The sequence below is a fragment of the Cetorhinus maximus genome, chromosome 8 (assembly GCF_964194155.1).
Source record: "Cetorhinus maximus chromosome 8, sCetMax3.hap1.1, whole genome shotgun sequence".
NCBI lineage: Eukaryota > Metazoa > Chordata > Chondrichthyes > Lamniformes > Cetorhinidae > Cetorhinus > Cetorhinus maximus.
The window spans coordinates 5673190-5700223 of NC_135886.1; the positions used below are offsets into that span (position 1 = coordinate 5673190).

Below are 27034 nucleotides of genomic sequence, written 5' to 3' on the forward strand. Positions count from 1 at the left end.
CAAAATGTTTAAAAAAACCTCATTTCCAGGCTTTTTCTTTCTCGTAAGTTAACAGTTTGGATTTTTGTTGCATCTAAACTGATGTTTTGTCCTGCTTGGGAAAAGAAGACTTGAATGCTATCACCCGTGTTTCTGTTCTCATTAATTAAAAACAATATTCGTATGTCGGTAACAAAACTGCACTCAACTCAATATTTTAATCTGTAAGATTTTATGATACAGTTGTAATTTCTACAGTTTACCAAAGTTAAAAGAATTAAGTTTACTTTAAATTTTTTAATTTGATTTGCTGCAGACTAGAACAGAAGAGTTAGGGTAAGTAGGTGCTTTCTGGATTATGGAAAGGTTGGAAGTGGTGTACCGCGTCAGTCAGTGCTGAGTTCTACTTTTGTTCTGTGTATCTATCATGTTTTATTTTTGGACAATTATAGCTTACCTTTTTTTTAAAAAAAGCCAGGAGTTATAAAATGTCAATGTAAGTAATAGTATATTATTGAACTGTGAAACTGAGTTACTTATCCTGCTATTGATCACATAAGAACGTCAGAAATAGGACCAGGAGTAGACCATATGGTCCTTAGAGCCTGTTCTGGCATTCAACACAATTGTGGCCGACCTTCAGCCTCAACTCCACTATTCCGCTTTCTCCCTATATTCCTTCATTGCCCAAAAGTCAATCTATCTCGGGTCAGGCAGCATCTGTGGTGAGAGGAACATAGTTAACGTTTCAGATCAATGACCTTTCATTGAAAGGCCATTGATGTGAAACCTTAACACTGTTTCTCTCCCCCTAGGTGCTGCATGACTTGCTACGTATTTCCAGCATTTTCTGCTTTTAATTTCAGATTTCTGGCATCTACAGTATTTTCCTTTTGTATTTATGTCAGTCTTGAATATACTCAGCTTATTGCATACACAACCTTCTGGGTTAGGGAATTCCAAACATTCGCAATCCTGAGTGAAGAAATTTCTCCTTATCTCAGCCATGTTGCCATGTTCTAGATTCTCCAGCCAGGGTAAACAACCTTTCCATTCTAAAATTGGGGAATTTTGGAAAATCATATCAGTGCATCCATTATTTCTGCAGTTATCTCTTAAAAAACCCAAGAATGTAGACCATTAGATCCTGGGGATCCATTGGCTTTTAGCCTCTTAGGTTTCTCTGATACTTTTTCTCTGTGATATGAAATACTTTAAGTTCCTCACTTTTCAGCCCATTGGATACCCTCTAGTTATCGTATGTAACTTGTGTCTTCTATTGTGAAGACACTCAGGATAGTTGCTCAGTGTCCCTGTCACTTCCTCATTCCCCATGATAATTTCTCCAGTCTCTGCCTGTAAGGGATCAACATTTACTTTAGATACTCTCCTTTCTATATACCTGTAAAAGCTCTTGCAATCTGTTTTATAATCCTGGCTAGTTGGCTCATTTTATTTTTTCCTCTTTTTGGTTGTCCTTTGCTGGTTTCTAAAAGTCTCCCAATCCTCAGGATTACCCATATTCTTTGCAACGCTCTTAAGCCGCTTTTCATCAAATATGGTGCTCAATTTCGCTAGTAAGCCAGGGATGGATCACTCTGTGGAGCTTTTGACATTTAATAGAACAAATTTTTGTTGAACAATTTGAATCGTTTCTTTAAACATGATATTAGGTTTGCTGGGCAGTGCCCAGAGATATAATGACTATGAATCCTGCATTTATGGTTTAGCTGTAAGCATAAATAAATAATGTTATTTGCTAACATTGTGCACTGGTAAGAATGTTCTACAAATTATATGGTAAATAGTGCATCGGGCGTATAACTACATTCAGCGAAGTCAAAATTTGAAATGGTCAAATGGAAAAAAAACATAGGTTGTTGAGTTTGGGTGTGAAATTCAGTAGCGTAGAGCCATGTGTAGAGAAGTAGGTGACCTGTCCACAAAATGGCTGCAACTGGTTTAGAGGCAGCAGTACAATGTCTCTCAGTCTGCAGCATGGCAGGGAAATAGAGCAGAAGCTGCTGCAAAGAGGGCAAGCTCTGCACCACACCCTCTGCCAGCACTGAGCTAGACTTCTTAATGGTTACAGTAGGCTGATAGGCTATACAATGCACCCACCCAGTGTGCATACCCATCAGAACACTTCTGTATGCAGCCCAGTTGAAGGCCTTATCTGAGACTTCTCAAGTAGAACTCATTTACACCCCCACCCCCCTCCAATGAGCTGGAAAACAAACCATCCTTTTTTTAAAATTCATTCACGGGATGTGGGTGTCGCTGGCTAGGCTAGCGTTTATTGCCCATCCCAAATTACTCTTAAGAAGGTGGTGGTGAGCTGCTTTGAACCGCTACAGTCCATGTGGTGTAGGTACACCCACAGTGCTGTTAGGGAGGAAGTTCCATGATTTTGACCCAGTGACAGTGAAGGAACAGTGATATGTTTCCAAGTCACGATGGTGAGTGGCTTGCAGGGGAACTTACAGGTGGTGGCGTTCACATATGTCTGCAGCCCTTGTCCTTCTAGATGGTAATGGCCATCTGTTTGGAAGGTGCTGTCTAAGGAGATTTGGTGAGTTCCTGTAGTGCATCTTGTAGTTGGTACTCACTGCTGCCACTGTGCCTCAGTGGTGGAGGGAATGAATGTTTGTGGATGGGGTGTCAGTCAAGCTGACTGCTTTATCCTGGATGGTGTCAAGCTTGAGTGCTGTTGGTGCTGCACTCATTCAGGCAAGTGGAGAGTATTCTGTCACACTCCTGACTTGTGCTTTGTAGATGGTGGACAGGCTTTGGGGAGTCAGGAAGTGAGTTACTCGCCGCACGATTCCTAGCCTTTGTCCAGCTTTTGTAGCCATGGTATTTATAGATGAACATATGAACCAGGAGCAGGCGTTGGCCAGTCAGCCCTTGAACCTGCTCCACCATTCAATAAGATCATGGCTGATCTGATTGTAATCTCAACACCATATTCCTGCCTACCCCTGATAACCTTTCATCCTTTGTTAATAAAGAATCTATCTAGTTCTGCCTTAAAAATATTCAAAAGACTCTGCTTCCACTGCCTTTTGAGGAAGAGTTCCAAAGACACTCAACCCTCTGAGAGAAAAAAAATCTTCTCATCTCTGTCTTAAATGAGTGACCACTTATTTGTAAACAGTGACCCCTAGTTCTAGATTTCCCCACAAGAGGAAACATCCTCTCTGCATCCACCCTGTCAAGACACCTCAGGATCTTAAAGGTTTCGATCAAGTCGCTTCTTACTCCTCTAAACCTCAATGGATGCAAGCAGAGCCTGTCAAACCTTTCCTCATAAGGCAACCCGCCCATTCCTGGTATTAGCCTAGTAAACCTTCTCTGAACTGCTAACACATTTACATCTTTCCTTAAATAAGGAGACCAGTACTGTACACAGTAGCCCAGATGTGGTCTCATCAGTGCTCTGTACAATTGAAACATAACCTCCCTACTTTTGCGATCAATTCCCCTCACAATAAGCGATAACATTCTTTCAGCTTTTCTAACTACTTGCTGTACCTGCATCCTAGTCTTTTGTGATTCATGCACTAGGACACCCAGATCCCTATGAATCTCAGAGCTCTGCAATCTCTCACCATTTAGATAATAAGCTTTTTTATTCTTCCTACCAAAATGGTCAGTTTCATATTTCCTCACATTATAGTCCATTTGTCAGATCTTTGCCCACTCACTTAACCTATCTTTGTCCCTTTGTAGCCCTCTTATGTTCTCTTCACAATTTACTTTCCTACCTATCTTTGTATCGTCAGTGAATTTAGCAACCATACCTCCAAGTTGTTTATATAAATTGTAAAAATTTGAGGCCCCAGCACTGATCCCTGTGGCACACCACTCACCACATCCTGCCTGCTAACCAGAAAAAGACCCTTTTATGCCAGCTCTGCTTCCTGTTAGCTAGCCAATCTTCTATCCATGCCAGTATGTTATCCCCTACACCATGAGCTTCTATTTTCTACAATAACCTTTGATGTGGCACCTTATCGAATGCCTTCTAGAAATCTAAGTACAGTACATCCACCAGTTCCTTTTTATCCACAGCACATGCGACTCTTTCAAAGAACTCCAATAAATTAGTTCAACATGATTTCCCTTTCACAAAACCATGTTGCCTCTGCCTGATTGCCATGAATTTTTCTAATGGCCTTCTATAACATCTTTAGTAATAGCTTCTAACATTTTCCCTATTATAGATGTTAGGCTAACTGGCCTGTAGTTTCCTGCTTTCTGCCTCCCTCCCTTTTTGAATAAAGAAGTTTCATTTGCTATTTTCCAATCTAATGGAACTTTCCCTTAATCTAGGGAATTTTGGAAAATTAAAAGCAATGCATCAACAATCTCACTAGCCACTTCTTTCAAGACCTTAGGGTGAAGTCCATCTGGACCTGGGGATTTGTCAGCCACAGCCCCAACAATTTGTTCAATACCACTTCCCTAGTGATTGTAATTTCCCCGAGTTCCTCCTTCCCTTCCATTTCCTGATTTGTAGCTGCTTCTGGGATGTTACTTGTGTCCTCTATAGTGAAGACCAATGCGAAATATCTGTTTAATTCATCCGCCATCTCCCTACTTTCCATTATGTTATGACATGGCAGATGATGTGTGCCAGGCGGACCAAATCCACGAGGGAAACTTGGTCGTGCTATCACAACGGTTTTGCAATTTGCATTTATTACGAGATGTGTGCACTGAATTCAGAAGTAATAAGTCCACCAAGACTTTTAGAGATTTTAAAAATTAAATTAAAATATTTATTAACAAAATATAAAAGATTTTAAGCACATACATAAGACCACAAATTACTATCTAATTAACCTAAGCCCCAGTTTCACTCCCTTTAAGGCAACGGTCCCCAATAGATTTTAGATTTAAGACAAACTCAGCAAGTTAACACAATACCCTGAACAGTGGAATCCTGAAGGGCTTTTCTCCAGCTTCGGTTTCGTTAGATAGCAGACTTATGCACAAGCGCTGGAAGCTTCATTGCGGCTATTTCACACACTCCTGTTAGATTTTACATGGCCCTCTGAACATAACCTTTCATTCTCCTTTATATATGTTTCTCTTTTTAATATGTATATTTTATTGTTCCATATGTCTTTGAAACTGTATCTTCCTTGTAATATAACAACTTTCATGTTGCCAGTATGTATTGTCAGTAACCTTTAGGAAAAATAAATACACTCCTTAGCCTTGCTTATCTTGCTAGTTGTAAACAGACTAAGATCCCTTTGAAATCCAAACATTCCTTCATTTATCTAAAAATTTGAATTCCCTTTACACCTTGCGTGCTAAGCCGGCATCCATGTTTACTCATCAGCATGTCAAGCACCTAGCTGCTTTTGATGATTTCAAACTTGCAGTCTACTTGACTCCAAATGTAATTAACTCTCACAGACAGATCCAACTATACTTACTCCCATAAACCTACTTCGCAATAAACCAGAAAAATATTATGACAAAATGTTAGTTTCACAACAATTATCAATTCCCCAGAAGCACTTTCTATAGGACCAACGCTCACTTTGTTAACTCTTTTCTTATTTAAATATCTATAGAAACTCTTCCTAACTGTCTTTATATCACTAGCTAGCTTTCTCTCGTACTCTAATTTTTCCCTCCTTATTAATCTTTTTGTCATTCTTTGTTCTTTATATTCTTTCCAATCTTCTGACCTGCCACCTGCCTTTGTGCAATTATATGCTTTTCCTTTAAGTTTGATGCTGTCTTTAACTTTTCTTGTTAACCACGGATGGCTAGTCAAGTTCAATTTTTGGTCAATGGTAACCCAAAAAAATGTTGATAGTGGGGGATTCAGCAATGGTGCTGCCATTGAATGTCATGGAGTAATGGTTAGATTCTCTCTTGTTGGAGATAGTCATTGCCTGGCACTTATGTGGTGCGAATGTTGCATGCCACTTGTCAGCCGAAGCCTGGATATTGTCCAGGTCTTGCTGCATTTGGACATGGACTGCTTCAGTATTTGAGGAGTCGCGAATGGTGCTGAACATTGTGTAATCATCAGCAAACATCCCCACTTCTGACCTTATGTTGGAAGGAAGGCTATTGATGAAGCAGCTGAAGATGGTTCAGCCTAGGACGCTACCCTGAGGATCTCTATCGCTGGCCTAGCTGCAGCCCACTCGTGCCAGTGTGACTCACCAGGCGCTGATTCCAATTCTGTATTAACCTCCAAGGTATGTACTGTGCCAGTTTCTGAGCTGGTAGCTGCAGTTGCCAGATGCCAGATCAAGTAACAGGGACTCTTAAGTGCTCTGCTATGTCTCTGCTGTGAGTGGGTAGGTGGTAGTTCTTGAGTGTCTAAAGGCAAGAACTTGAGGGGAAGGTTGGTGTGAGAGAAAAAGGAAGCCAGAGGCCCATGGTCGCAGCAGCTTACCCATTCTGCCAGATAATAGGATGAGGGTGTGCTGGGAGTTGAGAAGGACATAAGGCAGGAGCATGCTGTCATCTTCAATGTTCTCAGCGCTGTTTGTCATGCACCCCGTCGCAGCTGGCCCCATGACAGTCAGCTCCTCCATAAGGCTCAGGTGTTGCAGACATCCTTGTCCCTTGGGGTTTTGCTTTTTTCCCTGCTGTTGTATGCCACCTTGTTCCTCAAGAGCAGAATGTCTTGTTTGTGTTACATCATTTCTGTAATGCGCCTTCCACTGCTGAACAGCTACTGGCATGTGGAGGCAGAGAGTTGTGGGTGTTGAAGTTGGTAGTATCAGAAGATGTGTAACGGTGAGATGAAGCATCTGGATGTTAGACGTGAGTCCTGAGTGCCAGGATCTGGTTCTGAGTGAGTGATGGAAGTATGGTGTCTTGAACAGCGTGTAGGTTGGCGATGTCATGAAGATGCGTTCACTGATCTTGACCGCCCATGTGAGTTTATTAGACCACCTTTGGCATTGCTGCTAGGTCCTCAGTTCCAGTCTCCTGGAGTTGAGCACTCTGGCCACCTGCTCCCACTTCATTCTTGAGGACCTTCTGGCACCCAATGAAACAATGGTGTCACTCCTGCTTACCTGCCCCCACCACTAGAAGTCTCCAGTGGTTTATCCATCACCCTGGAACCCCCTCTCTCCCCTGTTCACTTTGCCACCATTTAAATTGCAGCAATATTCTTTGGGGCAGCCTGCCTTTGAGGCAAAAAGGCTGACTGTACCATATGGTTCCTGAATAATGCTACTGGGCTCCAGTGCTGAGCACTGATGCAGCTGGCAGCATTAAGACAGCTGTACATTTGGCCAGATGCTACAATCGTGCATATGAGGTGGGCGCACCAAACTTGTGTGCTGCCCACCTTGATCTGAGTGAGAGTGGGCAGATCATGCATCGTGACCAATGCACTTGAAAATTGGAGTAACTCAATTTCTAGCACTTTTTGTCATTCTGAATGTTACCCCTCTATCATGTAACAAATTTGTAAAATGGCTTGGATTAATTATAAGGAATACAATCCTTTATGAAATTTATAAATAATGTAAAAGTAGATGTTTTGGAAAACAACGAGGAGGGCTGTAAAAGACTTCAGGGAGATATTATTTAGTGAAATGGATGGCTGATGCCATGCAGTCCAGTGTAACATTTTTGGAGAAGAAAAATACAATAGGCATATACTCAATGGGAAATGCTGAAAGATGTGGATGAACAGACTGAGGGGTTTAAATACCTGATTTAATGAAAGTGTAAGTGCAGGTGGATATAAAGTTGGAAAAAGGCATTTTAACATAGGAACAGGAGAAGGCCATTCAGCACGTTGAGCCTGCTCCGCTATTCAATACGATGGCTGATCGAACACTTCAATACCTTTTACCCACGCTATCCCCATAACTCTTTACGTTATTGTCAATCAGAAATCTATCAATCTCTACCTTAAACACACACAATGACTGAACTTCCACGGCCCTCTGGGGTAGAGAATTCCAAAGGTTCCTAACCCTCTAAGTAAAGAAATTTCTTCTCATCTCGGTCCTAAGTGGCTTTCCCCCTATTTTGGAATCGTGCCCCCGGTTCTAGACTCCCCAACCAGGGGAAACTTCTTACCTGCATCTACCCTGTCTATTCCTTTAAGTATTTTGTAGATTTCAATGAGATCACCTCTCATTCTTCGAAATTCTAGAGAATACAGGCCCAGCTTTCCCAATCTCTCTTCATAAGACAGTCCAGCCATCCCTGGGACAAGCCTGGTGAACCTTTGTTGCACTCCCTCTATGGCAATAATATCCTTTCTGAGGTAAGGGGACCAAAGCTGCACACACTACTCCAGGTGCGGTCTAATCAAGTTTCTATACAACTGAAGCAAGACTTCATTACTTCTGTACTCTGACCCTCTTGCGATAAAGACTAACGTTCCATTAGCCTTCCTAATTGCCTGCTGCACCTACATGTTAACTTTCAGTGACTTATGGACAAGGACACCCGGGTCCCTTTGTACATCTACACTTTCTAATCTCTTACCATTCAGGAAATACTCTGCACATCTGTTCCTTCTACCAAAGTGGATAACCTCACATTTTTACACATCATATGCCATCTGCCATGTTTTTGCCCACTCACTAAGTCTGTCCAAATCCTCCTGTAACCACTTTACATCTTCCTGACAACACACATTCCCACCTAGCTTTGTACCATCTGCGAACTTGGAAATATTACATTTGGCCCCCACATTGATATATATTGTGCACAGCTGGGGCCCCAAGTATTGATCCTTGCGGTATCCCATTAGTCACAGCCTGCCAATGTGAGAATGACCTGTTTATTCCTACTCTCTGCTTTTCTGCCCATTAGCCAATCCTTATTCCATGCCGGTGTATTGCCTCCTATCCCATGTGCTTTTATTTTGCTAATCAACCTCCTGTGGGGGACTATCAAAAGCCTTCTGGAAATATAAGAATACTACGTCCATCAACTCTCCTTTATCAATTTTGTTAGTAACATCCTCAAAAAAACTCCAAGTTCGTCAACATGATTTCCCATTCGGAAATTCATGCTGACTATGTCCAATCAGATCACGATTATCCAAGTATCCATTTATCACATCCTTTATAATAGATTCTAGCATTTTCCCTACTACTGATGTAAGGCTAACAGGCCTGCAGTTGCCTGTTTCTCTCTCCCTCCCTTCTTAAATAGTGGGGTGACATTTGCTATCTTCCAATCTTCAGGAACCATTCCAGAGTCTATAGCATTTTGGAAAATGACTGCCAATGACCCACTCTCTCTATAGCAACCTCTTTCAACACTAGGGTGCAGAATATCAGCTCCCAGAGACTTATCAACTTTCAGCCCCATTAGTTACTCCAATACAACCTTCTTTCTTGTACAAATTTCCTTCAACTGCTCATTCTCCCTAGTCCCTTGGATCTCTAAATCCAGGAGATTTCTTGTATCTTCCTCAGTGAAAACAGACACGCAGTAATCATTTAACTTCTCTGCCATTTCTCTTCCCTATTATGAATTCTCCTGACTACCTGTGATGGACCCACGTTTGTCTTAGCCAAACGCTTCTTTTTTGCACACCTATAGAAGCTTTCAAAGTACATTTTTGTTTTTTGCTAGTTTGCATTCATATTCTATTCTCCCCTTTACTAGTTTATGAATGAAAGCTTTGAGCGCACTTGTAAAGTATTTGTAAATTTATACAATACGTTGTATAGTTCACAGTCTGAATATTGTAGTTTTTGGTGCCTCGTTATAGATCATTTGACAGGATGTCTGAAATGGGTTGCTATAGTTGAAGAGAGGCTTGCGATACTATTATTTTCACTTCAGCGAAGCCTAAATGACAATTTTTAAAATTATGAATGGTTTGGATGATGAACATAGAGAGACTATTTCTTCTGTTTGTGCCCCTTCACAAGCCTAGAATACTCATAGAGGCAAATTTCCTTTCTGGACTATATGGTAGCTTCACCGGGTGGCAAACTACTGCACTATACATACACTTCCTATATTCAGATAGAGTTCATGGTCACTTTTAATAATACCAGATTTTTATTTCCAGTTTTAAAATAAAAAATCTCATCTTGCTATTTTTGGTTTGAACTCACATTCTCTGAATTATTAGTTCAGCCCTGTGAACTACTAGTTCAGTAACATAACCAGTACATTACCATACCTTGGCCTCCAATGCATTCTGCAGTTTTAAATTTCATGTAAATTTTCTCATGGTAAAAGATGCCTAAATACTGAGTGTTGAATTAAAGTTAAAATTGTTTTACACAGGATCTAAATATTAATATAATGTTTTAGATTCAGTGGCATTTTGTATGGCTGTACTTAAAAAAAAAGTGGTATTCAAAAACTGGAATAATGTCTACTAGGTTCCTGATTGTCAATGTGAATTTTTTTTTAAAAATACTCAATTAGTGAGCTAGTTTTTATTCACATTTGTCTGCTGCACAGTGACCTGAAAGTATTGTGATCTGTTCTTCACATCTTGATGTAATTTTGTATTTTTTGCCACATGCATCTTGGTATTTATGATTTTAACAAAAGAAAAATATCAAAGTCTTATGGTACCTATTACTTTGGATTTTACCGTCAATTTGGGTATAACTGAAAATCAGAGTTCCACCCTGTCATCATTGTGGACTTGTTCACATATTCTGAACTTTAAAATGGCAGCCATGTATAAAGTAAGCCAACATTTTTTTTTACATTCATAATATGGTTTTAATATGTTGAGACCGCAAACTTCAGCAGAAGGATTCAGTGAAAAGCTTAGCCAGAATATTCTCCAGCATCTAAATTTATTTTTGCAACAGGAATCACCAAATGTGGGATTTAGCTAAAGGCCTAGATGTTATTGTGAAGAATGCTTGATAGGATTATTTAGAGCTCTGATTTGAAAAGGGTGGACCCACCAATGTTAATAAAATTATAGTTTTAAAGTACTTTCTAAGCAGCTCTTTAAATATATTAAATTGTGGATTTTTAAAGTGATTTTAAACATGGAATCCTATCCATTTGGTTTATTCCAGCCTACTGAATTATTGCACAAATCTCTTTGAATTGACTTGTATCAAAAAGAAACTATTATTGATTGTGATTTCTGAATACTTCAGAAATGAGAATGTTCTGATGAGATGAAATTGGCTTTCTTTTGTAACTTATGAGGACTGGGTTTGTGTTTTAATCCACAGATATATTTATTTAGCAGTACAGGATTCATATTTAAATATAGCAGAAGGAAAGGTTTAGGAAGTCTGTACTGTAGATTAAAAATTGATTAAGTCACTGCATACATATGTAAACAAATGTCCAACTTTTAGACAAAAAAAACATTCAGCTGCTATTAAGTATTCTTAAACCAGATAGTGTCGAGATACGTTGCAGCATAAGTATGAAACGTGTTAGATAGAAGGTCAATTTTTAGAAAGTGTTCTCTACATGAAATTGGATGGGCAATTGTGTGACATGCAACAATTCTCACTGGCTGGGGAGACCCTACCCTTAAAAACCAATAGTGTTATTGCATAAGGAACTTGGTCATTTTTCTGCCAGTGCTGAGAAACTAGGTGGATTCCAGACCACCCAGAAGTCTTTCAAGTAAAATTGTTTTTCCCATCTATATGTTAAGGGGGTCATAGGTATTTTTTCCTGGAATAGAATACACTACCAATCCATTTGTAACCCTTTGGTCTTATATCAGCATTCCATATCCAAAAAGTGACATTTGGTCATAGCTGCGTGTTTATTGCTCTGATTTTTAGATTATTTGTATCATCCGAAGGAACTTTGATAGCTTTTTTCAGTTGGTGGCACTTTTTCCTCTAAGTTACATTCAAGTCTGACTACAGGTAGGAGCATACAGTCTCGACCGATATTTCAGTGCAGTGTTACATTGTTGAAGGTGCTGCCTCTCCGTTATAACATTAAACCAAGGCCCCCGTCTGCCTACTTTGGTTTATGTTAAAGATCTCAGCAATATTAGAAGAGCGAAAAACATTCTTCCCTGACCCAGCACCATTCATTAATTTGTTTGTGGTGTCCAAATTGGTTGACTGTGCTTTGGAAGTGACTTGTTTCTTATAAAGCATTTAGGAATATCCTGATGCACTATAAAAATGCAAGTTCATCTCGAAGTTGCTGATTTCCTGTTATATAAGTAGACCAGCTCCATCACAACAGTCAATAAAAGTGATAGCACAGGACGGCGGATCATAGTCTCCCATTTCCTAATCTTTGCCCTGGCATATGGTTGAGCCACAGGTTGGCTGAAGGCCATGCCGTAGGGGGATTTTCACCCAGTCCTCCTCCCCATTTGGATACACAGCTGCATAGACCCTCTTTCTCGCTACCCTCAATCACCCCTTGCTGAAGGGGGAACACAGCATAGAGGGGAAGCTTGAGGCATTACACTTTAAATTAGTCCAAATCCCTGCTGCTTAGCCGTGGCTCAGTAGTAGCATTCTTGTCTCTTGATTCAGAAGGTTGTGGGTTCATTTCCCATTCCAAGTAGTACTAGTACTGAGGGAATGCAGCACTGTTGGGGGGGTGCTGTTTTTCACGTGAGACTGTAAACTGACACCCTCTCTGCTCTCTCTGGAAAATGTCAAAGGTCCTATGGTATAATTCAAAGAACAACAAAGGTTTCCTGACCAGCATTTATCCAAAACACTTGGGCATTTGTACAATGGAGTGCAACTAATTGAGGAGACCAAGCTTTTTTCATATAGTCTGTATCTCCTGTGATAAAGTGGAAAACTAGCCTTTCATCTGGTCTCTGTCCCTTCTGCAAGCTTTGAGGATGATAAGGCCAGTTATGATGGACTTGGCTGTTGATACTAGGTCAAATTAAGGTAATGGGGTTGACATTTAGTCATAGAGCAGGCGTCAAGCTCATTATGATTGCAACATGGCTGAGAGGTTCTACAATCTTGCCTAGTATGTTGGGGATCTTCACTGTTCAGTCTAGGTTTCCTGTTCTATTTACAGTGACATTTTTGCAGTCAACAGTAACTGAAATATGCAATAAGGAGGTAATATAAATGATTCAGCATTCACTTGTAACGGTTGGTTTTGGCTTGTGCCTCACAACATGAACAAAAATTATGTAGTGCCTTTAACATAGTAACATGTTCCAAGGCGTTTCATGGGAGTGTTACAAAACAAAATTTAATACCAAATTATGTAAGGAGGTATTAAAGCAGGTGGCCAAAAGCTTTGTCAAGGTGGTATATTTTAAAGAAAAGAAAGACTTGTATTTATTTAGCACCTTTCTCAAACTCAGGAGTTCCCAAATCACTTTACAGCCAACGAAGTACTTTGAAGTGCAGTCACTGCTGTCATGTAAAAATGTGGCAGCAAATGTATACACAGCAAGGTCCCACAAACAGCATAAAAATAACCAGACATTCCTTTATAGTGATGTTTATTAGGGTTAAGTATTGACCAGAACACTGGGAAGACCTCCCCTACTCCTCTTCAAATATTGCTTTGGTATCTCTGAGAGAACAGACTGATAAAACCAGAAAATGCTGGAAATATTCAGATCTGGCAGCATCTGTGGAGAGAGAAATAATTAGTATTTCAAGTCGATGATTCTTCATTTGAAAAGCAGATCAGATGGGGGCTTGGTTTATTGACCCATCCGAAAGACAGCACCTCCAATGGTGCAGCACTCCCTGGCTACTGCATTGAGAGTAGGCTGAAATTTTTTTCTGTACTCAAGTTCCAAGTGGGACTTGAGTGGTACCCACTGAGCCATCATGGCTTAATGGAAGAGAGTAGGCTGGAGAGGTTTAGATGGGAATTCTAGAACTTGGGGCATGGGCAGGAGTGTATAATCTTGTGTCATGTTTAAAAATATTTAAGTATAATTGGTTATGTCCATTATCTAAGCAGGAATTCTAATTTGATGATTATCATCTCCATTTAAATGTTAAGAAAAACGATCAAGTCTAACAACTGGTTCCCTAATTCAACAACACTGCTATTCCCACCCATCCCCCCTCAACAGTGTGATTTGTAGTATTTCTTGTAATGGCAATTGCGTTATCAAGTTTTTCTACCTCATACTTATAAAAGATGGCAGAAAAGATATGTATTTGGAAGCAACAAATCATTTGCTAATGGTTATTCAGCTAACTTAATTTGTGCTGTAACTGGTCAGCACCCATGCAGCTCGAAACAAGTCTAAATTAAAAATTCAGTTAGAATAGACTGAAATTTGTATTTCAACAACCTGTATTGCTTCCAAGTGCGTTTGAATGCATCTGTAAAAACTGCTTGAACCAGATCTTGCGGTAGAAATAACAGTGAAGCTAATAGCAACTTCCAGGGACTGCACATGTGGAGTTAAGTGTGTATTTCAAGAAGTTACTGCCCAAAGTGCGTGGCTTGTCCAAAAGCTGTGCCAGAATGGTATCTTGCTGACAGTCGCTATTAAATACATGGAACAGTGTGAAGTTGCTGTACTTAACCTGATAAACACAATAAACATGTCAGGAAAAGGTTGGGGCTTGTCCATTTCAGTTTAAGTAAACTTTTAGCTGCATGATAAAGCCTTCATTACGGCCAAAGAACTTTTCTGGCACTCAATATGAAATCTAAAAATGTGGAGTCGCATTCCTTCAGATTATAATTTTTGGAGACTTCTTTAAAACGCTATTTATTTTTACTTTTTCTATATTTTATTCATTGCTCTTTCTTTCTCTTTCTATTTAGTTTTCTGTACCTGATTTGACATTGAATTACATACTCTAACTGGCACTTTCTGATTGAAACTTGTGCTGCTCATTAACAGTTCTTAAATCTAGTTAACAAGATTCAGTTGTGCACCCTGTTCAGGTTTCCCAAATGCCCTGCTAAGGGTGCTGCACTTTTTGATAGTTACCTGAGAAGAACTTCTAATGCATAAGCCTTTAGGAAGTTTAAGGGCAAGTGCAAGTTTAACAAATAACTTGTGCTGCTTGTTCACCATTGACTGCAAAATCTTGACCTTTTAATGCCTTATACATATCTCGGGCTGGGAGTGAACATTGCATTTACAGCTGTGAGGGAAGATATAACTTTTGAAACAGTGACAATCCCAGGATTTAACGATGTCTTTACAGTTTATATCTAAATGCATGCTAACCATGTGTTACAAAATATAATTTTGTTTCCTGAGCTTTAGGATTTTCAATAGAATTGTGTGTATCAGTGCTGTTTTGATACTTGATGTTTATTAACTCTAATTGCTTCTGCTATTATTGCCACCTTTGACAAATCCACAGCATTTTCATAGAACCATTGGACATATTCTAAAACAGACATGCATCATTATCCATAAATGTGACAGCATTGAAGGTTTTGCGGTGTCATGTTTAGCTGAAACTATGCTTATGAAGCATGCTTCTTGCAATTCAAAATTGTGTGATGGTACTGAGGTGTGACATTAGTTACAATTTTATTTTTCCTTGCAGGTGCTGGAGAATCTGGGAAAAGCACCATTGTAAAACAAATGAAGTGAGTCTGAAACAGCTTATATGTCTTTGATAGGTTTTGACCTTGGTTTCTTGCTTAGAGAATTTTGAAAGCTAATGCACGCTTCATTGTAGGCCTTTGTTGTACTGTATGTTTAGATTAAAAGTGGAACTGTGTCCACATCATCCACTTCTTGATACCTTTCTCCATATTGTGTTACGAAGCTCTGTATTCTCTGCATTTTTTCATCCTTCAATTTGGAAGGGAGTAATATTGATTGTTACACAATGTGAAAAATGAATTATTCTCTATGTATAAAACTAGCAGAATATAGTAAAAATTCAAGTTTACTATTCTAACCTATCTTTATACTACTGTCCAATCTTTCGTAGGGTAAGGGAAACTGTTGCGCCTTTTGAGGCCTGTTCGGATTCAGTCCAAGGTGACCCTTGCCAAAATTTACAGATTGCCTTTCAATGCTTCAAGACGAATATTTTTACATTTGCCATTTTAGCTACTACTGAAAGTAGAAATAATGGTCCATAAAACCTCATTTGTTTCTGTTATATCACTACAGTGGTACCTTTTGTGTATGTAACTAGGTCTGTGGACAAATTACCTGGGGCTTTTGAGTTTAAAAGACATAAGCATACAGCTAGGTTTGACTGCAAGATGCATCTTACTGATGGAATTTCATTCCCTTAACGTTGCAGTAAACAATATAAAAACTAGTTTGATACTTGAGAGAAACCTCTGGCTTTGCTACAGGGCAACAATTCGACTCTCGTACTTTGATTACAAAGCTGCTGTTCGAAACAAAAATTGCTTCGGTCTGGGTTTGGATCCTTTCAAAGTGCCAGCTCCACTTGAAATCCTCTGCAAAATGCATACGTGGTTAATGTTTTTGCATGACAGGGGAATAGCACCAATAGAATTTCAACAAACTCTCACCAGTACAGTGCAAGTTTATACATGCCATTGCTGGCAAGGCAGTGCTATTTTCCAAGATTAGACTGCAGGGCTGTAAAGGAAGTCAAATCAATGCCACGTCCATTAGAATTATTTGCTGATATTTACGGAGCTGACATGTTGAGTAAAGAGATTCAAGACGGTGAATCAGTGTGGGGAGAAAAATAACCATGTTTTCAAATTACTGACTGGAAGCAGTTCTTGATATTGAGTGCACTTTTTACTCGCCCTATATTTAACCTTAATTTAGCTTTTGTTTATGATGAGCTAATTCAGAAAGTGAGAACTGCACCACTGTAAAGTTGACCATTGCACTTGTTGTGGAGTTCATCTGATTCAGGAATTTCTTTTTAGTGTGGTGGGACATGGTTTCACATTAAATATAGTTTTTTAGCCCTCAGCTCGAGATTAGTTCAACATTGCATTCCTGAAATGCAATTTTAATAAATTATTTTTTGCCTGTGACCTTGCAGAATCATTCATGAGGATGGGTACTCGGAGGAGGAGTGCAAACAGTATAAAGCAGTGGTTTATAGCAATACAATTCAGTCCATCATTGCTATAATCAGGGCCATGGGGCGGTTGAAGGTTGATTTTGGAGACCCAACAAGAGCAGTGAGTACATGTCAATTATGTTTGAATCTACCTACGTGATCCTTTGGTTAAAGTCAATGGATGATATTTAAATTATCCAGTCAATAGTTTTCTTTTAAAGAAGAATTGTAAAAATGAAAAAAAGATTGCAGACTTTGCAAACAGATTTAGTTTAATTAAAATTGAATTGCTACACTGCAGCAAGATATGATACTTCTATTAATGAATGTAACAGAAGCTGTTAAGAGCATTGTTGAAAAGTCTATTTTGTGATTGGCTATATTTTTAAAGACTGCTAGTTAATCTATTCAAATTTTAACTTGCATTGTGATTTGAGTCTGTCCCAAGGCATTTTAAAGAAATGACAATGTTTTAGAAATATATTTGAAGAGGCTGGAGAGAGGAGGGCCTGCATCTAATCTGCATTGCTCTTGTACTGGAAATGTTTGTTCATAATGCTAGGAATGTTCTATTGCCTAACATTGACCATCACTTGCTTTGAGAATGAACATTAAAATTAATTATTTGGTTGCAGCCAGTGCCAAAGTTAAAGATAAGACCATTTCATCTTTTCCTTTTGAAGTTTTTGGTCTCATCTAAATTTGTAAACTATGCAATATTTGAGCTGAATACTGGAGCTGAAGGAAGGTTGAATATAACTGACACCAATAGGTTAAATATTAGAGCTTTGTGTGTTTGGATTTTTAAAAATGTTGGATCATGTTCATTGTTTATTACAATTTTAGTTATTAACCATTTTTGACCTCAAATTCAATTTTTAATTCTTGGCCTGCAACTACACATAATAAATTTAATTTTAATTTGGCAAAAATATTTTTCCAGACAGATATAGAATATGAAATATTGTGCTAAATAATACAAAGTAAAGTCTGTGTTCACTGGTTTAAATTTACAGTATTGTACCTTTTTTATATAATTTCCAATCTCTAAAGCACTTTTGTTTGTGTAGGATGATGCCCGCCAGCTGTTTGTCCTAGCAGGAACCACAGAGGAAGGGATCATGACAACAGAACTTGCAGGAGTTATCAAAAGATTGTGGCAGGATGGTGGTGTTCAGGCTTGTTTTGGTAGATCCAGAGAATATCAGCTGAATGATTCCGCATCATAGTGAGTATGGTTTTTTTAATGTCAATATTATCTTTGTAATGCAAGGCAAGCTTGGAAGGGACAGAGCTTAATGGTAATAGTGCATCAGTGAGTAAGGTCCGTGTAGAAAATAGTAGTAAAAGAAAAAAATTAAGCCACTTTCTCTGAATGCACAGAGCATCTACAATAAGATGGATGAACTAGTGACACAAATAGAGGTAAAAGGTTTAGATCTAATCACCATTGCAGCGACATGGTTACAAGGTGACCAAGGTTGGGAAATAAATATTTCAAGGTATGTGACATTTCAAAAGGGCAAGCAGAATGCAAAAGGAGGAGGGGGTAGCCCTTATAACATAAGGACGTTAGTGAGAAAGGATCTTGGCTCAGAAAATCAGGAAGTAGAATCATTATGGGTGGAGATTACGAATAACAAGGGTCAGAAAATGCTGGTAGGAGTAGTTTATAGCCGCTGCCGCCGCCCCCCCCCCCCCAACAGTAGTTATACCACTGGCAGAGCATTAAGCAAGAAATTATTGGAGCTTGTAACAAAGACAATGCAATAGTTCATCTTCATAGAGACTGGACCAATCAAATTGGCAAAGGTCGTCTGGAAGATGACTTTCTAGAGTGCTTTCGTGACAAATTCCTGGAGGAATATGCTGTGGAACCAACTTTGGATAAAACTATTTGAATGAGACAGGGTTAATTAGTAATGTCATAGTAAAAGATCCACTGAGAAATAGTGATCATAATACAGGGAGTCTTCACTTAAAGTTGTGGCTTTGTTCCTGAAAATCATTACTTTAAGTGAATTGACTAAGTGAATTATGGGTTCCCATTGGAATCAATGTTAAAGCCAGTGGTAGGTTCTTTCAGACATTTGTCACAACAATGTACAAGTTGAAATACTGTATTGTACTGTGAATTCCTAGCTGAAATAACTTGCAAACTAAAAATCATTAAATATAAAAAAAAATACAATACATGGTATAATTTTTAAAAATTACACTCACCTCAGTAATTTTAGATTGACTCCATCTCATGACAGAGGTTGCAGGAATTCTGCACCGACTACCCTCTACCATTAGGTGGGAGCCAGGAGCAAAGCAGCTGAAAGCAGACCCTGGTCAAAACAGAGGGTGGGAGGCCAGGGAGCAATGTTGTTGGTGGTGGGGGGGCGTAGTGGAGGCAGGCCGAAGAGCAGCATTGGGGAGCTGGAGGCGGGCCGGAGAGTGTGTGCTGGGGGGCTGAAGGCGGGCCATAGAGCAATGTAGCGGTCCTGGAGGTGCGTGCCAGCGGGCAGCGTAGGTTGCCAGCCCCGGGCACCGGAGGACAGCATCGGGGGCAAGTACAGGGTGGGGGAAGATGGACTGGGGGCGAGTGCGGAAGTGCTGTGGGAAACGTTTTGTGCAAAGGCAGGCCACAGAAGAGGAAGTCTGTAGCAAACTACTTTATAGTGAAACTGGCAACGTCAGACAGATATACTGCCACTGCTTTAATAATATTAAAGTGAAACAACGTTGGGTGAAACAACATTTAGCAAGGACTTATTGCACAATTGAATTCTACATTAAGTTTGAAAACGATGCACCCCAATCACAAGCAAGAATCTTAAAGCCAATTACATAGGGATGAGGGGAGAGCTGGCTAAGGTCGATTTGGTAAATCGATTAAAAGGTATGGCAGTAAATAAACAGTGGGAAACATTTAAAGAAACAATTCAAAATGTTCAACAAAAATACATTCCTTTAAAAAACAACAACTCTGCGAGAAAGAGCTTATGAAGGACGTTTAGGATACTAGTAGATTAAAGAAGAAGCTTTAATGTTGCAAAAATAGTAAGTCTGAGGATTGGGAGTGTTTTAGAAACCACCAAAGGGCCACCGAAAAGTTTATGAAAAGGATAAAAATAGAATATAAGAGTAAACTAGCCAGGAATATAAAAACAAACTGAGAGCTTTTACAAGTATATAAAAAGGAAAAGAGTAGCTAAAGCAAACTTAGGTCTCTTGGAAGCATAGACAGGAGAAATGATCATAGGGAACGAGGAAATGGCAAGCAAGAACAGCCAAGGCAGATCCATTTCTGTGTGAAGTGTCTTTGTATAAAACAATGAGCCTTTTTGATTTTCATGGACTGGTTGTAGTTTGACAGGAAGTTCATGCCACTACCTATTTTGCTGTATTTTACTGATTGAAATGTTGATTGTGTGAACCAGATTATCATGAACTAATGAACCTGTTTAAATTTAAAAGTGGTATTCAAAGTCATAAAGGCCTACAGCACAGAAAAAGGCCCTTTGGCCCATTGCGTCTGTACCGGTCAAACAAGCACCTAACTATTCTAATCCCATTTTCCAGCACTAGGCCCATAGCCCTGTACGCCATGACATCACAAGTGCACATCCAAACATTACTTAAATGTTAGAAGGGTATCTGCCTCTACCACCTTTTCAAGGCAGTGAGTTCCCGATTCCCACCACCCTCTAGGTGAAAAAATTCTTCCTCACATCCCCTCTAAAGCTCCTGCCCCTTACCTTAAATCTATGCCCCCTGGTTATTGATCCATCCATCAAGGGGAAAAGTTCCTTCCTGCCTACCCTATCTATGCCCCTCATAATTTTATACACCTCAATCATTTCCCCCTCAATCTCCTCTGCTTCAGGGAAAATAACCCTAGTCTATTCAATCTCTCCTCATAACTAAAACACCCCAGCCCAGGCAACACCCTGGTAAATCTCCTCTGCACTCTCTCTAGTGCAATCACATCCTTCCTATAATGCGGATTCCAGAACTGCACCCAATACCCTAGCTGTGGCCTAACCAGTGTTTTATACAGTTCCAGCATAACATCCCTGCTCTTATACTCTATGCCTCGGCTAATAAAGGCAAGTATCCCATATGCCTTCTTAACCACCTTTATCTACCTGTCCCGTTACCTTAAGGGACTGGTGGACATACACACCAAGGTCCCCCTGACCCTCGGTACTTCCCAGGACCCTACCATTCATCATGTATTCCCGTGCCTTGTTTGTCCTGCCCACACTTAACCGGTTTAAATTCCATTTGCCACTGATCAGCCCATCTGACCAGCCCGTCTATATCCTCCTTTAATCTAAGGCTATCCTCCTCACTATTTACCACCCTTCAATTTTCATGTCATCTGCGAACTTACTGATCAACCCAACTACATTCAAGTCTAAATCGCTTATATATACCACAAACAGCAAGGGACCCAACACTAATCCCTGTGGAACCCCACAGTCACAAAAACACTCCTCGACCATCAACCTCTGCTTCCTGCCACACAGCCAATTCTAGATCCAGTTTGCCAAAGTGCCTTGGATCCCATGGGCTCTTACCTTCGTTATCAGTCTCCCATGCGGGACCTTATCAAAAGCCTTGTTGAAGTCCAAGTAGACTAGGTCAAATACATTGCCCTCATCTACACACCTGGTCACCTCTTCGAAAAATTCAATCAAATTGGTCAGACATGACCTCCCCTTAACAAAACCATGCTGACTGGTCCATGATTAATCCCTGCCTCTCCAAGCGTAGATTAATTCTGTCCCTCAGAATTGCTTCCAATAGTTTTCCCACCACTGAGGTTAGACTGACTGGCCTGTAGTTCTCTGGTTTATCCCTTCCTCCCTTCAAAGCACCACATTGGCTGTCCTCCAGTCCTCTGGCCCCTCTCCTGTGGCCAGAGAGGTATAGAAAATTATTACCAGCGCCTCTGCTATCTCCTCCCTTCCCTCACTCAACAGCCTGGGATACATTTCATCTGGGCCTGGAGATTTATCTACTTTTAAGCCTGCCAGACCACTTAGAACCTCCTCCCTTTCTATGCTAATTTCTTTAATTATATCACAGTCCTTCTGCCTGATTTCCGTACCCACGTCGTCCCCCTCAATTGTGAACACCGACACAAAGTATTCAATTAGAACCCTACCTACGACTTCCGGCTCCACACACAAATTACCGCTATGGTCCTTAATGGGCCCTACTCTTTCCCTAGTTATCCTCTTACTCTTAATGTAAAATAACTTTGGATTTTCCTTTATTTTACCTACCAATGTTTTTTCATGCCCCTTTTTGTTCTCCTAATTAAGTTCCCCCCTACACATTCTATACTCCTCTAGGGCTTCCGCTGTTTTGAGCCCTCGGTATCTGCCATAAGCCTCCCTTTTTCTCTTTATCCAATTTTGTATATCCCTCGACATCCAGGGTTCCCTGGATTTGTTGGTCCCACCCTTTGTCTTCACTGGAATATGTTGGCCCTGTACTCTCCCTATTTCCTGCTTGAATGGGTCCCACTGCTCTGACGCAGATTTACCTAAATGTAGCTGCCCCCAGTCCACTCTGACCAAATCATATCTGATCTTATTAAAATTGGCCTTCCCCCAATTTAGAACTCTGATTTTTGGCCCACCCTTGTCCTTTTCCATAACAACCTTGAATCTAACGGAGTTATAATCGCTATCTGCAAAATGCTCCCCCACTGATACCTCTACCACTTGCCCGGCTTCATTCCCCAAAATTAAGTCCACGACCGCCCCCTCTCTTGTAGAATCTTCTACGTACTGGCTTAAAAAGCTCTCCTGGATGCATTTTAAAAATTCCGCTCCCTCTAAACCTATCACACTATGACTAACCCAGTTAATGTTGAGGAAGTTGAAATCCCCCACTATTTTTACCCTATTATTTTTACACTTCTCTGAAATTTGCCTACATATCTGCTCTTCTATTTCTCTCTGACTGATTGGGGGCCCATAGTACACTCCCAGCGATGTGATTGCTCCTTTTTTGTTTTTAAGTTCTACCCATATGGCTTCTAAGATGTCACCCCTCCTTACTGCTGTAATTGATTCCTTGATCAATATTGCGATACCCTCTCCTCTTTTATCTCCTTCCCTGTCTCGCCTGAAGACCCTGTATCCTGGAATATTGAGCTGCCAATCCTACCCCCCTGTCAACCATGTCTCCGTGACAGCAATGACATTATACTTCCATGTGTTAATTTGGGCTCTCAACTCGTCTGCCTTATTCGTCAGACTCCTTGCATTGAAATAAATACCATCCAACCTTGCCAAGTTCCCTTGTGCCTTAACTGGCCTATAATTTCTATGCCTTCCAGACATACTTGCTCTGTCTTCTGTTTTGGCTGTGCATCTCCCCCTGCTGAACCTCCACTCAGGATCCCATTCCTTTGCCAAGTTAGTTTAAACCCTTCCCAACAGCACTAGCAAACCTCCCCCACAAAGATGTTGGTCCCATTCCAGCTCAGGTGCAACCCGTCCACCTTGTACAGGTCCCACCGCCCCCAGAAACGGTCCCAGTGCCCCAGAAACCTAAAGCCCTCCCTCTGGCATCATCTCTCCAGCCATGCATTCATCTGGACTAACCTCCTATTTCTTTACTCACTAGCGTGTGGCACCAGAAGTAATCCAGACCTTTGAGGTCCTGTTTTTTAATCTGTTTCCTAGCTCCCTAAATTCTGCTTGCAGGACCTCATCCCTCTTTCTACCTATGTCGTTGGTACCAATATGTACTACAATCTCTGTCTGTTTGCCCTCCTCCTTTAGAATGCCCTGCAGCCATTCAGTGATACCCTTGACCCTGACACCAGGGAGGCAACATACCATCCTGGAGTCAAGTCTACAGCCGCAGAAACGCCTGCCTGTCCCTCTTACTATCGAATCTCCTACCATTATTGCTCTTTTCCCCCCCCCCAACCCCTGTGCAGCTGAGCCACTCACAGTGCCATGAGCGTGTCTGCACTCCCCAGAGGAACCATCACTCTCACCGTTTTCCAACACACAAAAATGGTTCTCGAGCGCGATGCTCCTGGGGATTTCCTGACTACCTGCCTGATACCTTTCTTCTGACTGATGGTCACCCATTCCCTCTCTGTCTGCACTTCCGTAAGCTGTGGGGTGACCACATCTAAAAACGTGCTATCCACGCAATTCTCAGCCTCGCGGATGCACCTCAGTGCCTCCAGCTGCCGCTCAAGCTCTGAAATTCGGAGCTCAAGTAGCTGCAGCTGGTGGCACAACCTGCACATGTGATCGGTCAGAGCGCATGGAGTGTCTAGGACTTCCCACGTGTTACAGGCGGTACATAACACGGGATTGAGCTGCCCTGCCATGCCTCTACTTGAAAAAGAACCCTTACTTTTAGTTAAATACAGTAAAAAAAAAAGTTAAATTATTTATGTACCTTAAATAAAAACTAGAACCCTTACCTTAGCTTAATCTATTTTAAACTGGAGAAAAGCACTTACCCACTACTCACCAATCAGCTCTCATCTTTGTACTGACGTCACTTTTTGAAGCTTCCCCGCACTCGCGCTGGTTCCGATCTCTCCGCCATTCTCTTGCGCTGTCTTGTGATGTCACTCTTGTTATTTTCAACAAGAACTGACTGCAGGACACTCTTCCCAGACTGCTTCACCGCGATGCTGACTGCAGGACACTCTTCCCAGACTGCTTCACCACGATGCTGACTGCAGGACACACTTCCCAGAGCTAGATGTTGTCTGTCTTCTCTCTCCTCCCCAAGGTATTTTCTTTCCATTTCAGTTGCATTGACTCTACTGACAAGTGAGCAGTCATACTCCAAATGGGGAGTTAATAGCATGCGGTCTTTTGTATAGAATAGCACTAATTCGCAAATATTAGAAACTCTGCCATGGCCACTGAAAAGGATAGCTGGGATAGACCTTGTCGGATATTGTACACAATCATTTTACAACCTAAATGTAAAACTACTTTTTAAAGGTTAGGTACAGTGAGCAGCCTAGAAACACATAGTGTCACAACAATACCAGATAGATATTTTGCATTCTTGTCCTCCAACAACGGTATCTTATTCCCAACCTAAGAAGTGTGTTCCTTCAGTGAATATTCCAATCCCCATAACAGCTAACACATTGACCTGAGCTGGCTAGTCAATGCAAATTATAGCCAATTTTGTGATGATTCATGTCTTACATGGTTAAACTCAGTATCTCATCTAATGCATTTACCCTTCAATCAAAACTATTTAAATTATTACAGATGTAGCGTAAGAGACGTCTAAAAGTGGTGACCATCAGACTGTCTATTAGAAAATGATTTGGATTTATTGGTGTATTGTCATCAAATTCATTGTAAATTATTTTTCTTTAGTTATTTGAATGATTTGGATAGAATATCCTTACAAGGCTACATCCCAACTCAACAAGATGTTTTGAGGACCAGAGTGAAAACTACAGGCATAGTGGAGACACACTTTACCTTCAAAGAACTGTATTTTAAGTAAGTAATAATGCTCCTTAATCACCAGTGTATTTACCATTTGTAGTTGTACATAATGTAGATAAACATCTTTCCCAGGACCATAAATTCTTGAAGATCGTGATCCTATTGGACTAAGAATCAATTTTAAAGTTTTAGTTTCTGTAATTATATCATGACTGTAAATTGCAATGGGGCACTTTGTGGTGAGTTAAATTATTGGAGTTTTTACCTCCTTGATTAGATATATTTATGCTGCAAATTACTGGAATTGTGCAGCGATTTCATTGTCTCACCTCGGACCCCATAGATGCATGCCTAATGACCTATTTCTTTAGCCAATGAAAGAAATGTGCAGAGAGAAAACTGAGTGAACAACAGAGAAGGAAATAGCATGATCTGAAGTCAAATTAGATCCAGAAATAGAGAGGGAAGGGAAGAGAGCAGGTTAAGAGAAAGCAACTAAGGAAAAGTAAAAATTATTTTTTGGAAAGAACAAGCAGAAGAGGGCATTGTAACCACATTGTCTTTGGTTGTTGTTGTATTGGTTCACAAGAAGTTAATGAGTGAATGGCAGGGATGCTGTGCAATTTGTGCACATTCTTGACTCATGAAGTGTTGAACCAACAGCCATGTCCATCATGATCAGTAGAACTATTTTCAAGGGAACATCGGAATTGAAGTAAGACCATGGCCTGTCTAGTTCACTTTTGCCATGCTACTAATTACATGACACAATGATAATGAGTTGTTGACTAACATCTTCAATTAGTCTATAACAGACCCAGAAATGGTATGAGGAAAACCCCACTGGTGAAGAGCTACAGGAACAATAAATCAGCTATTTTTTCTATTTCTTCCATTTCATGTCTCAAAATACTAAATCCCAAAATTATTTTCTGAAAGAAATCTATCTGATTTGCATTTGAGTTGAAACAGCTTTGCTATCTGAAAATTATTGCTTGCATCTGTGAAGATTGTAATATTCAGAGCAAAGGCTGCCCCCATACTTGTTTCTAGGCAGAATCAAATGTAACAAGGGCAGGACCCTCTTGGAGTGTCTTGATAGATCACCCAGATCAATTGAAGGGTCAGTGAAGAGCAGTTCAAGAGTCAGTCAAAAAGACGGGAGAAAGAGAGACACAGGAGCAGAAGAAGCTGCATGTAACTGAAGTGCTGCTATGAGCTCGGAGGAGCAGGTTTGGCAGGCTCCAGGTAGTGAGGGCTCGGGAAGCCCCGCAGAGCTGAAAAAGCAGCAGAAGGTCGGTGACTGCTGTGGATCACTGGGGCAAAGATAATCTTTCAGAGCAGTGGTGCTCTGCTCGGCATGGCTGAAGAGCTGGAGTTGCACCCGTAAGTCAGTGCTGGGGTGCACACTCGGAAATCCAGGAGAACGTAATCTCAGGAGACGAGATTGAAACCCTGGGAGGTGAGCAGTAGTTTAAGTTGGAGTAGCTTTGAAGGAATTCAGAGACTTGACCTTCGAAAGTGAAAAGTTTGGAATCCCTCATGACGCAGACAGAGTTTTAACGAGATTGTGTAACTCGCAGTGGATACTGACGCCTGGGTGTGTTGCTGAGAAATCCGTGGGATCTGTCTTTGTCAAATCTCGATTTATTGTGTAGTGTTGAGCGTTCTACCACAGTTTGCCTG

At 40.5% G+C, this 27034-nt stretch overlaps 1 protein-coding gene across 1 annotated transcript in view; it reads left to right on the forward strand.

Moving 5' to 3' along the window:
• LOC144683391 (guanine nucleotide-binding protein G(i) subunit alpha-3) overlaps positions 1-27034 on the forward strand; it is a 53460-nt gene that overhangs the window by 15816 nt on the left and 10610 nt on the right. Inside the window, exons 2-5 of the mRNA XM_078546351.1 lie at positions 15429-15471; positions 16872-17013; positions 17963-18120; positions 25274-25402. Of these exons, the coding sequence (XP_078402477.1) occupies positions 15429-15471; positions 16872-17013; positions 17963-18120; positions 25274-25402 (472 nt within the window). The remainder of the gene's footprint in view (positions 1-15428; positions 15472-16871; positions 17014-17962; positions 18121-25273; positions 25403-27034) is intronic.